Genomic DNA, 15,655 nt, shown 5'->3' with positions numbered 1-15,655 from the left:
TCCAGCAATATATTTGTGCCTAAAAGTGAAAAATGTGTTTTATTGCCTTTATTTGTGAAAACTAACAAGTAAGTTAAAAAAGCAATTTTTCGTAGATTGGGTAGGTACTACTTATTTATTGCTATGATTTTTTTTTATGATTATTATTATGTCCAGCGCAGTTCTATTTTTCATTAACAAAGCATACCAAATATATTTTTATTTACATATACCAAATATATTTTTTATAATACGTATCTATTATACAATATACATTAAGGGTTGAGAGTATTTAGTCTAGCCTCAATTATAATTATAGTAGGTTGCGTGTTGCAAAGTTTTTGTTTTATCAGAAGCTGTGAAAAGCAAAAATTAAGGAATATAAAGAAAATAAAGAATATAAAATAATACTTCACAGAAACAACATTTTATTTCAGTCATAATAAAAAAACCTTTACCTAAACAAAATATAATGGCATTATACAACTAATTACACATAAAACCTAACAAACATAGCATATATTATAAACTTTGTACTCTAGGTGTGAACATGGGCGCTATACTCATATTCAAACATAATATTAAGGCACTTCACATTTCTGTACCTAACAGGTGCAAACAGCAAGCCATTCACTAACTGCAACATTTGGTCTACATATACTGTTAACAGAATCTTCAATAGTATATGATACGAGACAGCAACTTATAACAACTTTATCCTACTTATTATAAACATTATAATTTAGATCTCCTTTAAGTTTTACTTATTCAACAGATCAAAACTAGTTTCACCATCGCTTTTAGTCTCTTTCATAACAGCTGGTTCCCCACTGATCTCTCCTAGACTCCTTAGTGGCAAAATTCCACTTGAAAAAATATCTGAACTGTACAATGACACGGTTGAAGTAGAACTTGATTCAGACACTGTTGGCACTCTCTTTACTTTAAGTCTTCTGTTTAGTCTTAATTTAATTTCACCCAAGCTACTTATTTCTGATGAGGAATTATCTGCATCTAGTGATGTCGAGCTTTGTGTTGATGATTTCATAAAGATTTTGGATTTTGTTATATTTTTAGATTGAATTTTGCTGCAACTACCTAGTCTGGACAAGACATCCCGAGATGTCTGTGGTAAACGGAGGCTAAACCTTGGTGATGATAGGTTTATTGAAATATCCAAATCTTCATCCTCAATGTTAACACTTACTCCTCTGTCTTCAGTAACAGGAATCATGGGACTGGTATGATGGTCAACAGTTACATTAAATGGAGAAGTGGTCCTGGTCTTCATTTTTTTTGGGGAGGTCATAACATTCTTTACTCTTGCTGGGGATGTTTGTGTGTTCTTTTGGTATGCAGCTATGTTCTTATCACTTTCTCTAGTGCTGTCCTTAGAGGTTGATGGCTTTGTTAAATTCTTCTCTAATAAATCTCCATACTCATCTATAATTAACTTTTTAATCATCTCTTTCTCCAATTTAAACATATTTTTAACTTCACCTGAAGGATCTATTGGAGACCACAAGTCATTATGAATAGGTTGTATATTAAAGTTTTCATTTCTGGGTGACGTTTGTGTCTCTTTGGGCTGTATTCTACTTTCAGTGGAACTTTGTGTGCCTGTGTCTTGTCGGTCAACAGAATGAACATATTCAAATATATCCACAGAGTCTTTGAAAGATAGATTTGATATTTTTGTGAATGTCGTATTTTGGATTTTAGATGTTCCAGGTTTCTCAAAGTTGTCTTCTCCAGGACTATTAGAGTCTTCAATAGACTCAGAATTTTTAGAAATATCAGATAGTGAACTATTCCTCTTGCTGCTTTTTTCAGATTTTCGACTTTGTTCCGATTTGTCATCTTCAAAATCGTCTAAATAACTTTCATTTTTTTCATCATCACATTGCTCAGATAAGTCATGTATTTTCTGGGATTCACCGTCAGATTTCTTACTAAAATTTTGCGTTATAGTTTCACTTATGGTTTTTTCTATATCTAAAACTTCTTGTAATAAATTTTCATCTGACGTTGTTAGAAGTCTAGGACTATCCTTGGGTTTGTACTTCCTAGGACTATTTTCTTGGCTATTTAGAATTCTATCTAAAACAGGACTTAGTGATATATCATTCTTATTTCGAATTTCAGATATTTCTTTTTCTATGTCACTTACTCTAACTCCACCTAATGTTAGTTGCGAATATGGTATGTATTCAGCATTGTTTAGTTTGGTCGGATTGAGTGTTACTATACCTGAATGTGTTCTTTTACTATTTTTTGGTTTAGATGTTCCAGCATTTTTTCTTGAACTGGATGGACCATAAACTTTATTGAGTTTTCTTTTCCACTCTTCTAAATTAATATGTGACTTCGTCTGTACCTCTTTATTATTTCCTGTGATTTTCTTTTGATAGTTGGCTTGCCTAGGTGTTTTTGAAGAACGTCTAACTTGGACTACTGGGACCTCAGAACTAACATTATTAGTGGATCCGCTGCTATCACATGTAGACATTTTATACAATTTTCGAACTGGCTTATTGAAGTTTGGTTGCTCATATTGCACAGACTTTGTCGTTACAGGTACATGCTTTGGTTCTGTCTCATGTTGTATAGTCACTACAGATACATTGATGCAACTATGAGTTGGCTTACTTTTGTGCATTCTGGCAAAATATCTATATTCAAGACCTTCTGCTCTTTTAATTCGCTTCTTATATTAATGCTTGGCATTTCTTGTACTTGCAGCACTTTACGTGAGTTTTCTTTAACTATCGGTTCAACATATTTATAACAGAATTCATTATAAGCTACGGCTGGCGCATTATTAAATACTTTACAATTATTCAAATTTTTACTATTTTTGTTATCTTGTCTCTTATCGCTAATTTGTATTATCTTAGTGCGAGATATACCTAAATTTCTGTTTACTAGTTTAGTTTGAAGCGTTGGCGCGACGTTAACTTGCACACCAGTATTGTTTACTTTGGGCCTTTGTACATTTAATACGGGCTTTGATTTTGCAGTGACGCCACGAAACACCGCTGGTTCCGCGTGTGGGGTTTTATCAATAATTTTGTGCCCATAAAATTTTGCGTTTACAATTTCCTGAATGTGAACTTTTTCATTAAATTCTTCATCCAACGGAGTGGGCGCTGTTTTGATTTGCACACTAGGCTCATGAAATTTAGACAGTTCCCCGGACAGAAGTTTCAGGTCGTCTGCAGTCGATTGCAGCATCTCATGCAATTTACGTAGAATTATTTCATCTTCTGGTCTTAATGCTGGCTCTGGATTCCATAAATCGTCATCTATGATGTTAACCATTTCAATATTTTTGCTGCTCTCAACCTGCAAATAATTTCAAGCAATAAATTTGATTTTTCTTAAAAAAAATTACGTATCTTATGAAACCATCATTTCATAGGATACGTAAATCTTTAGATTTTAAAAATCTTCAGGTATTTGTCATTTGACTAATTGAATTGTATCGGCCCAAGTTTTGAACGTTACAATTAAATTATAAGTGCTATTGATATTAAAATGTTATCAGATATGGAGTTGTTTATTACACCATGATAAATAGAGCGTTTGGATTTTACGTCAGAAAATAACACTACAATAGGTAATTCAATACACAGCAGGAATGATCAGGAGCGAAACATAATATTCTGGTTTGCTCCCAGGAATGTTGCTTCTAATTTATCGAAGAGGCGAGTATATTCATCCATAACTTGCATGCATTTCCTCTGAGAGTTCTCATTTAGAATTCGAAGATTTATGATTAGTGAAGTCAACTAACTTGCAACTTACGGTGAACGAAATACCTAAGCGATTTGTGAAAGGTTTTTGACTATCACTCAAATGTAATACGGAACTAACATTAATTTTCATGCATGCGTAAACGTCCGCAAATGTCTCTGCTACTTTTTATCTCTGAATATTTGTGCTTATTCCCATAGATATTAAAATGTACATTATTATATTACGACCTTTCTTATATAGATTAGTTTAACATTGAAATAATTTGTCTTTCTGTTTCAACTAAATACTAACCAAATATCTATCGACTGGGTATCGCGGCCCCGTCCTCATCTGTTTGTCAGACAGAGCGGCTCTGGCATCCTCTCCGTTGTTCCGCTGCTCCGATCTGGCGACAAGCATAATGGGTGCGACGTGTTATTCAGCTCTGATGTAACATTATATTGAACGTATTTTTAAGCGTTCATATTACAAAATCATGAATGTTATTCACGAAAACACAAGATTTATTGGAATGAATAATATCTTTCATTAGAAATATCAACTTTCATGAATAAAATAGTTTTGTGTTTAAGATTATAATTATTGTATGAAAAGGGTTGAGTGGGTAAATAAAATGACAGCTTATACAAAATCACATCAATTGTATTTCACCAACATGTACATTAACGTCTTAATCGAAGCATTTCACTTGCTGCTTACAGTAAGAAAGAGACAATTCTCAAAAGTATATATTTTCGTGTCGAGCCACTGTCGACAACTACAAACAAGCCTATTTGTAAAGGCGGATTATATCGTTTTGATATGTTAAATGAAACAAAACAATTCTTTTCTTTTTGTGCAATTACAAAAAATGTGGCTGGTAAAAAAATCCGTCCGATTGCCACGTTAATGCATGAAACGCACATTAATAACCTCCCTTCGTATAAAACATTTTTAACATTTACATTAGAAATAAACACGACGTTTGCCTCCAAACATCACGTTACTTCACACTTACATTTTGTTACTTTGCAGTTTGCACACATTAAAACTTTAATATAACACTCAAAAATCCTTTCCGCGCTGATCAGTTGCATCATTTAACATATCAAAAGAGTAAAAATAAGATGCACATTGTGTGCTTACAAAATTTATTTTTGCCACAATCTGGCGTGTATTTCAACACATGACAAACCCGTCCGTCGGGTGAATTCCAGCATTTCACTGATAATACTACTTATCAATTTCGAAACTATCAGAAACACGACGCTAAGTAGCGCAGAAAATGTCAAAGCAAATAAAAAAGTGATTTAAACACATCGATTTTCAAGTAATATAACGTGGCAAAGTACATTTAGGAAAATAGAAGACAACATTAAAAGAAATCATGTGTTGCAACGAAATTATTACACATCTTGAATTAACATAAAATATAAGAAATTATACCAAAGCTCAAAGTTCCTACTAATACTGGATCAAAGGCTTCAAATAGTACGACCGTATACACAAAGTTATCTAAAATATTTACAAGTAGACAAAGTATATACAACGTACGTATATATTTACACATATAACATCTAAAATAAATAATAGACTTGTCAATTTAATTGAACGTTCTATAGTCAGTGTTTAAAGACTTGCATACGTCTCATTAAATATATAAAACTAACAAATGGAAAACGTCCGATGTAGGTAAGTTTGTAACGTAAACTGTCACCCACGTGCGCGTAACTTACTCAGAAAATGTATGCATACATAATATTACGAGGCTATTATCTATCAATATAGTCTTAACTTGTGATTATGTACTCGAATGTTAGCAAATCGTATTTAAATATTGTGAATACAGAGACATCTAAATGAATATATTATTATCATCACACTATAAGATTGTAAAATCTGTTAGAAATGCACAAATAAACAAAAATAACTGAAGCCAATCCGTCGTCTGATAGCGTTCGAAATTGACGTACACTACGAATCGTTTAACATTATGACATATATAATGATAATTATATAATGATTACTTCACTTTATACAAATATAGCAGCGAGTTTTAAGAGTTCCTATAATGGCCGCGTGTTCGCGGATCTGACAATTTGACATTTCACAAAATGACTAGGTACGCCTCCTCCACGTGCAAAGCGATCCCGCTAATACTGCCACGAAGGGGCGCGCGCCGGCCCGGAGCCGAACCGATGCCGGATCGGGTCGGCCCACGCGCCTTTCCTGACCCAACAATGCATTCATTATCCTAACAAAATAATCAACTCAAATGCTGACGCTGCCACGCTTAGCCGAGCGCCAATAACTAGAATTTTGAGTGATTTCCAATCCAATGTAACGTCGCTAACAAAGAAGTACACAAAAAATTTCACCATACCGAATCTGTTCGTCGAATGCAAGACAGTAACGGAACTCGAGCCACTCTGAATAAATCGCTTTATAAAATAAGATTATTTCGCATGCGCTGAATGTAATAAATACAAATATACATTGAGCTACGGCCCGTACATGGAGCGTTACGCTTCCGATATCCAACTACTACGTTTTTACAATCAGTACTCTCGACTACAAAAAATATGTCATGATCATGATATCGCATAATACTCGTACAGTATACAAGAATCACATAAATAAATGCCAAGTTCGCTATGGTTCGGAACCTAAAGGTAACTAAGAAAATGGCATCCGAATAAATCCCGCTCACAGGATGGCGCGGGCCGCCCTTTCACGAAACTACAACACTGGAAGAGAACGGCTTCAGATCAATACAATTCTCCCGTGAATAACGCGGGTCGACGAGACATAATTATAATCGAAACGGATATGTACTATTTTCAGAATCCTGGAGGGTTCCGTCGACGTCGCCCGATTCGTCGACTGCCCCGAAACAATCAAAGAAAACGACAAGGCCAATGCAGTACACACGGCTCATACTGCCGCGGCCGAATGTTCCTGCGCCACTTGCGACCGCGGAAACCTACTTCCGATACTTCGACAATCGACAGCCACCGGCGAGCGAACTAAAGTTAAACTTGAATATTTACAAAGTTATATACAAATGTGTCGGTGTGTCCGAGCGACGGCTGGCGTCGCTCCGCCGCGGAGCCGCGCGTCGAGCGCTTGCGGCCGCGTGCCGCGGCTAGTCGTCACTCCTCCCGTGCATTCACATCGAGAGGGACAAGAGGTAATATCGGAGCGGCGATGCGTTTCCCTAGGTCTCTCGCTCCTTCTTCGGCTTAAACTCCTCGCCTAAGATCGTCGCGATTTCGCCCTGCATAAACGCCCACGGGACCGTTGAGTTCGCCAGGGGGCATTTTTCCCCACTTGGACAGTATACCTGCAATAAATAAATACTCGTCAGTAGATATTACAAGAGAAAATTTTATTATTTTTCAATAAATCATTATTTTAAGCCATTTACTTAGTTGGTAGCAGTGAAGTGTTAAATAATTGAATGATAAAATTTATTACTGACCTCAGATCCCTGCTGTCGTTTGATGGAGTCCCGAGAGCAGGGGAAGCAGAACTTGTGGTGCGGCTGGCTGGGGCACTGCACGAAATGCGTGTCTTCAAGTCGCTCCTGGCACAGTGTGCACTTGAGCAGAGGAGTCGGTGCAGTGGCGGCTGCCTCCGCGCCCTCGTTTGCTTCCGTCGACGACACTGACGTCGTCGAAGACACGTGCCGGGAGCCCGACGACCGCCGCCCGCCGTTCGACCCTGCCGGACCGGAGATCAATTTGTTAGAGGTACCGTTAATCGAAGAGCAAACGAAACATTCAGAAACGAGGGGAAACAATGAAATGAAAATATATGCATCGCGTGGAGGAGACGCGCGAAAGAGTCGGCAGAGTGTCGCTGGACGTTGGGCGCAAGCGGTCGTCGGGCGCCGTTGCCCGGCCGGCCCGAGTGCGGACAATGCGGACTATCGTCACGATTTCACGGTTATAGCAACAGTTAACGTGATGTTATATTACTTTTTAAAAAACTATACTGTTTTATGGCCGTGAGCCATAAAACATGACGGTCCTTGAGACGGATATCATCGATCTTTGATTAAATTTCATCCCACATTTCATCATACTACTTTTGCCATACAATTTGAAATACCTGAGGAGTTGGGTGAGTGTTGGCTCGATCGGCTGGCTGAGCGTTGCGGCGGAGGTTGTGGTGGTGATCCTCCGGCCGATCGGGGAGAGCCCGGGGGTAGTGTGTCAGCCACGGACATTAGCGCCGCCATGGGTGAAGGTCCGGCACCTCCCGCTCCTGTCACTGGTGGAGAGCCCGCAGTGCGTCCCAGCGGGGACCCGGCTGAGCCATTTGTCAAAGGGGCGGCGTTACCGTAGCCTGCAAGAAACAATCGTGTTGCGGATGATTGAAGTAGATCATCATAATATTACAGTTCGCACTAAAGGATCATAAAGCTGGTATTGCTCTTAAATAAAGTAAACAATATATAATATCTCATTGAATTGATCAATAAACGCGTCGAATGTGTATAAAGCAATTACGATGATGAAGATGTTGTTGAAACCGCTGGCGGGGAAAGGTCTTCGCGTAACGTAACGTTTAACACACTCGAGAAAAAAACGTGACATTATTACACAATAAAAAGTAGATTAGACACGTCGTGTCGGTTGTAATCACGTTGAAAATAGATTAATTTTCATTGTACTGAACGAAATAAAAGTAAAATCTCATTTAAGATGTCACCGTTGAGAATAGTAGCTGGCACGAGATGTCCGCGCCGGTGTCGCGCCAGTGCGTCGACGTGGTACACTCGCCCGACATCGTTTCAATTTGTCCGAATAACCTCACATTCAATGTTGGATGACACATCGTTTGCGGTGGACCGGCAGATAGTAAACATACGTTCACACACGCATATAACGTGTTATAAATAACATCGTGTTAATACGCGCTACGTAGTGAGCGGCGGCCGGCAATGTGTCACTGCTTGGTCACAGAGAGTGGCGCTCGCGTCGGCGCGCTGGTTCCTACAGCAGACGGGAGCTGGCTGCGCCACAATAACATTTCTAGTGGTGCAGCGGGACGTGTCGCCACCGAGCCGCGACGTTGCCAAACTTATCCAGATGTGGGTCCCTGCGTTTGTGAACGTGTGTGTGCACGCACACAGCGTGTGTTCACACTGCGATGCATCCTTTGCAATGTTACGAAACATTCATTACTATGACTGTTTACGCTGCATTAAAATATGCTTCTACTATAATTACTATGTATGTATAATTACAACAACAAATAAAATTAATCGCATATTTTTGCAAATTCATTTTTAACCAATAGACATTTTTCAGGAATATTTTGTTCAATTTGTACAAAATGTAGCTTAAGATGACCTATAACCTCTAACATATGTAAGGAATAGTATTAATGCTAATGTTTATTTACTTTATAATTTAAAACGGATGGTGTTTGGAAACTATTCTAAATGGTAAAAATATGTTATTTGGAATACAGAAAAATAGCTTATAGTCGATTGTAGGGTAAAAAAGTAACGTAAACATGGATTATTCATTAGAACACCGTGTTAAAGGGCGTGAGTTATGGTCGGGTGGTTGCCGGCGGTGAAGGCACGGCCCATATGGCGGCGGTGACGTCACGCGCGGTGACCTTTTTGGCCGGCGGCTCGTGGCGACCGCGGCTGAGCGCTCGCTGAACACGCCAGCGGAATGTGGTCGAGCGACTCTGCCAAGCGTAGGCAGGAGGTATATTTTTTCGCCCGCCGGCCTACCTACATACGTACGCGAGCGAAAATGTCGTCACGCGACGTTGCCGCACCGGCGCGCGGCAGTGGCGTCGTGCATGCATTCACGGCGCTGTTTTTACGTGGGTGTTTGTACGTAGCGTGGTGTGCGAGAGGCCGCCGCCGGCCGCCTCCGGCCGCGAGCGCGGGCTCGCTTTCGAGAACTCAACCAGTCGGACCGGTTTCGTATTTATGGACTCGCTTAATGCACCTACCTAGATACGAGTCCCGTGGCGGACGCTTGCGCAAAACGTCCGCCGCTCCGTCGCCTACCGACACGTTCACGTTCGCTGCCTATCATTCGTGTTATCGCTCCACGCGTGACTCCACTAAATAGCTATTTTTATATATGTAGGTTACATCGTTATTTGTAAACAATGATATTACACTTGTATTGCGACACTCGGTATTGCTATCTCAGCTATGATTAGAATTCTCGGTATTCGTAGTCGATTTAATCCGACGACTGATCGTTAATGTGCGTTCAAAGCATTCGTCTTGCTGTGACGAAAATATGCCAATTGTAAAAGTAATGACTCTAGCGAATATTTTGTTGTGGATTATGTTTACGGTTTAATTTTACGTTTTGCTATGAATTATCCTCAACTCGACCGCGAAAAGCGTTCCGTTTGAAAATAGCATCGAGGTTTTTACCGGTTATCGATATTTATTAATTTATAACAGTTTAGATAAAAATCGTGAAAAAAGGGATGTTCGTTGTTTAATATTTTGTAAATTATAATAATTAGATTATTATTGGCTCGTTTTTATATTGTGCAATGAGGATGTTCGATTCCAGGTCGAACATCATTTTGTGTGGGCTTGTCTATCATGATTTATCCTTGCTTTTTTCGCAGACGGGGTTCACATCAGGCAGGCGGTGGATCGTAAAAAGTATATTAAATTGATTCTGCAACATACGTGCCTGTTGCACCAGCACTACGTTACATTACTGTACGCTCGAATAAAACAAGAGAATAATTGACAACGAAGTATAAAAATCCTCTTATTTATTTACGAAATAAATTATTTGATGTCAGCAACAAAATCGAAGCCTGTTATATAAACTTAAAGAGCTTATTAAAATTTACTACGTCGAGTATTTGTGAAAATTAAACTACATCGCAGTATCGGTTCTACAATATTGATAGTGTATTATGTACACATTTGCCATTTTACTAATTTATTAAAAGAAATAGGTGATATCACATTGGAATTTGACGCTTAATTCCAGAGAACTCATTCTTTCTATAATTTAATATGTAAAATGTTGCTTGTCTATAGAGATAAGAGACACAGAACATTTACATTGATCCATTTTTAGGTCATATCAAATAAATAATCGTAAAGGCGTAGACACGTATCAAAATCTCTACCTATAATGAGGAGGGAAAAGAAAATAGTTTTACGTTGCTACGGACAATACCAGCTTATGAACTTTACAGATTAGAGTATAGACTCGCAAGTTGATTAGGAAAACAAATGAGACTTACCGTTTGATTTGAATGATGTGCCGTCGAAGGAAGGTGTGCGTAAAGGATGTTTTTCCTGTTTGAAGACACGATCTTGTGCGAAAGAAGCAGCGGCCAGCGAAACAGCGGGAAGAGAATCTCCGCGAGTCAGCGGTGGCCTCGAGTGCTCCTCAAGCAATCTCTTGGTTGGCTCATGATGTGTTTGGTGGTCGTCATCATCGAGCGGCCTCTTGAGCGTTAGGCCAGGGGCAAGCCTTGCCCCACCGTGCGCGGGCAAGTGATGCGCGGGCAGGTGCGCCAGTCGGCGGCCCTCGTGCTCATCGCGGCGACTCCCGTACTCGGCCAGCAGGCCGGCGGTGGCGGTGGCGGGGCGCTGGTGGTGCAGCGTGAAGCCGGCGCCCGGCGCGTGGTGGGCGGGCGGTGCGGGCTGGGTGCGGGCGTCGGCGCCATTCTGATGAGCGTCCAGAGGCGGCCGATGCGCCTTGTGCGGCGCGCGGCCCTCCTGGAAGCCGTGCGCGCGCTTGAGCTGGCGCGCTGTGTCCAGCACCACCTCGATGCGGTCTGCGCCCTCGTAGTTCACACACCCGCGGCACACCGCCTCCGAAAACTCGTGCAACATTGCCCACGGCATACGGGGCAAGTCACACAGGTAGCAGTGTTGTCTCTTCTGCATCACCGACATCTCGCCGCCGGGTGGAGCGCGGAGCGCGAGAGATCGGTTTTCCTCGTTTCTCTTGTAAATTGTCACAGATTTATCAAACCGGCTGATAAAAACACCGTCACCATGGTACACACGAAAACACTGTACAGAATCACATTCGGGTCCGCGAACTTTGGATGCACGGAGCGCTATACGTGTGAGGCACTCGGTCCGGCGGCGGGTCGACGATAGACTGAGCTCGGGCGACGGGTGCCGCGGGGGGCCGGCGAGCGGCGGGCGGCGGCCATTATCGAGCGGTGACGTCAGCGCGCGCAGCACCGCCACCACGCGCCGAGGACGAGCCGTTAGCCGCGACGCGGATGCGCTGCTTCTCCCGCGCCCGCACTCGCTCGCTCGCCCGCCCCCCTCCCCGCGGTCCGACCCCGGCCCGCAGCGCTTATCGCGCGATAACGAGCGCTATACAGTATACGTGCAGCGCGCCGCACCCGCGCCCCCGCTCCCGCCACACCCGCCCTCCCGCCGCGCGTGCAATGGGGTTATTACTGAATTTGATGAGGGTGCAACGCTCGGTGCGCCGCCGCGAAGGTTTGTGCCGGCTAGGAACTGAACATGCCGGAACAAAATTGCATTCTTGAAAATACGTAGATAATTGGCATGTAATCAGAAATAACCAAATGAATAGCGTGGAGAGGGAATAATCTTGTTTTGAATAAGGAAAAACATATTATATTACTTGAGACGATGCTCACGTTATCGATTCTTAGTATAAGTAAATATAGATTTGGTGAATTGGAAAGTAAATTGAATATCGTGGCAGATAGCGGGCGTGTCGCGGTATTAAACGAGATCGATAAAGAGAATCGAAAACCCGAGAATGCGTCACCGACAAATTAGACCATTAACGAAATGAATCACGGAGTCGGCCGGCTCGCACGCCGCGCCGGCGACCCTCGATTCCGCTAACCGCCATCCATGTTATTCAACGAAAGTAAACAGCATCTGTTGTAGAATAACAATTAGCGTTAACGCGTATTGTAGACGTGTTCCATGCATTAAATTTCAATCTATTCTCGCTCGGTTTCCTTTCTGACGGCTGCATTCTAAATTATTATTACCAAGCGCTTCGGTCGGATCCGGCCGAAGTGGTTGCTGGGAGCGGGGGGACGCGCGACCGGTGTGGCGGCCATCTTGAGACGTGACGTCACGTGACGAGTCAGCCGAGCGTGCGGCTCGGCAACGTCGCACACCGCTCACTTTGCCATGTTGCCGCTCATTTTTGTTGTGCTTTAATAATAATGAAGTCGGCTCATCGCTTTTTGTATGCGGCTGAGGATCGGAGAAAAAACAGTTATGCGGCCAGGTAAACTTGGATGACGAACCGGTGATCGTGTTCATACTCGGCACTCGCTGCGTCTCGCAGCCCGCGGGGTACGCTCCGTACACACGGCTCACGTTGCAACTTTCCAACAGATACATTCCAGTGGCGGTCCACTGACGACGCCGTCTCCATCTCGTAAAATACGACCACACCGACACAATTACACTACAGCTCCAATGGAAATCAAATAATTCAATCGTCTGTCCGTTTATTTAACACGTTTTAAACGAAACACGATGTGAGGATAATATATTTATTTATAGCTGAAGACTCCAGCATTGACGCCAAGATAGCCGAAATAAAATAAATTGAGCGGTATATTACACCTACCGGATACAATTTTTTCATTACGTTACTATACGCATTAAACAAATGTGATAGGTTTTGATTATTTTGCAACGCGTCTGTTTGAATCACGGGTATTTTGATAAGGGACAGTGTCACGAGTTTGCCTAATGAATGTTTACAAAGAGTGTCAAATCTGCGTAATTCCAATGAAATAGAGCGTTTCGCTAAAAACGTCGCAGTTTTGGATTTTATGTAGCTCGAAATGTTCAATCAAGTAATCAAGTTAGTTTTCAGAGTCATTACATTCCACGTCGTCACGGCCGAAAGGGTAATCGAATCCGACAATATTTGATTTAGAGTGGCTGATGTCGTTAACGGTTTTTTTGCCGTTGAAAAAACAGCAGACAACGTAATTAAAATGTATAAGCACATAATGTCGTAAGGTTTAAATAAACAATAATAGAAACAAACAATGGAAGCACGAAATCTTATCGAGAAGGTGTCATTTTGGTTGTTTTTCGCCGATGCGCAGGTAATTAAAATGGTATTAATTGTGCCCATTGCTTAATTAGACTTGTAGATTTCCAGTTAGATAATTAAGAAATTATGTTTACTTTCCTGACTCGTAATGAAACTAGTTTTAAAATAAGGTTATGTTCGAACGGAACCGATAAGGCAGCAAGAGTTGACAAGGTTTTATTTCCTTACTAGCTTCCGCTCGCAGCTTCGCCCGCGTGGATTTCGGACTTCAAAAATGGAGGAGGTGCTCAATTTGTCGGGATGTTTTTTTAATGTATGGTGGTATGCAGGTGGTCCGATTGTCCGGTCAGGGTCTGATGATGGGATTCAGTATTCACGCGTGACGGCTTATTATTAGCATATCATGTATAACTTTGGTGTTTCTATACCGATTTCTATGATTCTATTTATGGAATATTTAATAATGTTAACTTTTTTAATTAGGGATGACGGAGAGTGTTATAAACGTAAGAGTAGACAAATATAATAAGAAAGCTTCGAACTGCTAAGCTATCGGGAGTTACACGTGTTATTGTGAGTCAACCATAAAAGATAGACATATGCTGTCGTGGGATATTTTTTACATAAGTTTAAGGAGAACATTTCCGTCATACATGATTTCTGTGTAGCTTTAACCATTAAGGTAGCACACGCGACGGAAGCTTAAACATGGAGTAACTTCTCCCGTTTTCCCAACATTTCCCTTCACTGCTCTGCTCCTATTAATTGTAGCGTGATGAAAAGTATACTATAACCAGCACAGGAGTATGACAAATAATTGTACTAAGTTTCGTTAAAATCCGTCGAGTAGTTTTTGTTTCTATAACGGTTATACAGACAGACAGACAGACGGACAGACAGACAGACAGACAAAAATTTTACAAATTGCATTTTTGGCATCAGTATCGATCCCTAATCACCCCCTGATAATTATTTTGGAAATATATTTTATGTACAGAATTGACCTCTCTACAGATTTATTATAAGTATAGATATAGATAGATTTGCATAAATAATGCTTTTTGTGACACATGTGACATACCTAAACTTGTAACAATTATTTTAATCCTTACATCGTTTGTATGTCATAATATTCACTTTAAAGGTCTAGAAGTACATTTCACAATAAAAATCATAAATAACCTAGTGTGATTAAAAACTCTTACTATGAATAATGTAAATACAAGTGATCCAATTTCTGAGTTTTTTTAATGTGTTAAAATAGCATACTTTTTGTTATAATTTACTGTAAATTTAGTTTGTCTTCAATTTGATTTACGGGTCAAGTGGTGATATCTGGTTTTTCTACAATTATATGTAAGTTCTAGCCAGAACTCCTGCTTAGTGGCAATATGCTCATCCCATTACATAGGATTTCATATAGCTGACGAAATGTGGAAGTGACGCACCTCTGCCTAACCCTGATAAGAGAAAAAATAACGTGATTTTATGATATGCGGCCTTATAAAATGTTTCACTTTTGCAAAAATAAAACCTATGAGCATTGTACAGTAGTTTCTGCGTCAAACTGCACGACCAAAGATAAGTGAATGCCAAATAAACCGAGTTTTACATGTAATATAACTTTAGAACTTCGACAAAATCTTTTAATATGGTAGCACCCACCCTGTGGCTAGATTATGCGTTTTGATAGTAGCGCGTCGAGATATAGGTAGGTGTGTACTTATGAGAGTAAAGAGAAATGCGAAGTATTGAGATTATTGCACAGATAAATCGACTTAAAATATGTAATGCTTGTTTTTGTAACGGTTAGAAACACATTTTTACAACGTGGCAATAGAGGCGGTTTATAAAAAATAAGATTTCTTCGACAGCTCGCAACAAATTCATTA

General features: G+C 40.6%; 1 protein-coding gene and 1 long non-coding RNA gene across 2 annotated transcripts; one reads left to right on the top strand and one right to left on the bottom strand.

Moving 5' to 3' along the window:
• Nucleotides 1-4,359: 4,359 nt before the first annotated feature.
• LOC115446144 (interferon regulatory factor 2-binding protein-like B) lies at nucleotides 4,360-11,944 on the bottom strand. The gene is made up of 4 exons (XM_030172704.2): nucleotides 10,978-11,944; nucleotides 7,831-8,067; nucleotides 7,199-7,440; nucleotides 4,360-7,060 (listed from the first exon to the last, which is right to left on the bottom strand). Exons 1-4 carry the CDS (start codon nucleotides 11,636-11,638, stop codon nucleotides 6,935-6,937), a joined length of 1,266 nt encoding a protein of 421 aa, XP_030028564.2. The 5' UTR covers nucleotides 11,639-11,944; the 3' UTR covers nucleotides 4,360-6,934.
• Nucleotides 9,759-10,532, top strand: LOC115446147. Its single transcript, XR_003938885.1, has 2 exons — nucleotides 9,759-9,835; nucleotides 10,342-10,532. It is a non-coding gene; the product is annotated as an uncharacterized LOC115446147 (long non-coding RNA).
• Nucleotides 11,945-15,655: the final 3,711 nt, after the last annotated feature.

This window comes from Manduca sexta, chromosome 11 (genome assembly GCF_014839805.1).
Source record: "Manduca sexta isolate Smith_Timp_Sample1 chromosome 11, JHU_Msex_v1.0, whole genome shotgun sequence".
NCBI classification, from domain to species: Eukaryota; Metazoa; Arthropoda; class Insecta; order Lepidoptera; family Sphingidae; genus Manduca; species Manduca sexta.
Note: the sequence above shows the minus strand (reverse complement) of the source record. Positions and strands in the feature narration are given on the sequence as shown.

Coding starts and splice junctions, on each gene's coding strand:
- LOC115446144 (XM_030172704.2), bottom strand. CDS start 11,638: ATGTCGGTGATGCAGAAGAGACAACACTGCTACCTGTGTGACTTGCCC. Junction 7,441..7,830: donor ACACTCACCCAACTCCTCAG/GTATTTCAAATT, acceptor CCGGTCCGGCAG/GGTCGAACGGCGGGCGGCGG. Junction 7,061..7,198: donor AACGACAGCAGGGATCTGAG/GTCAGTAATAAA, acceptor TATTTATTGCAG/GTATACTGTCCAAGTGGGGA.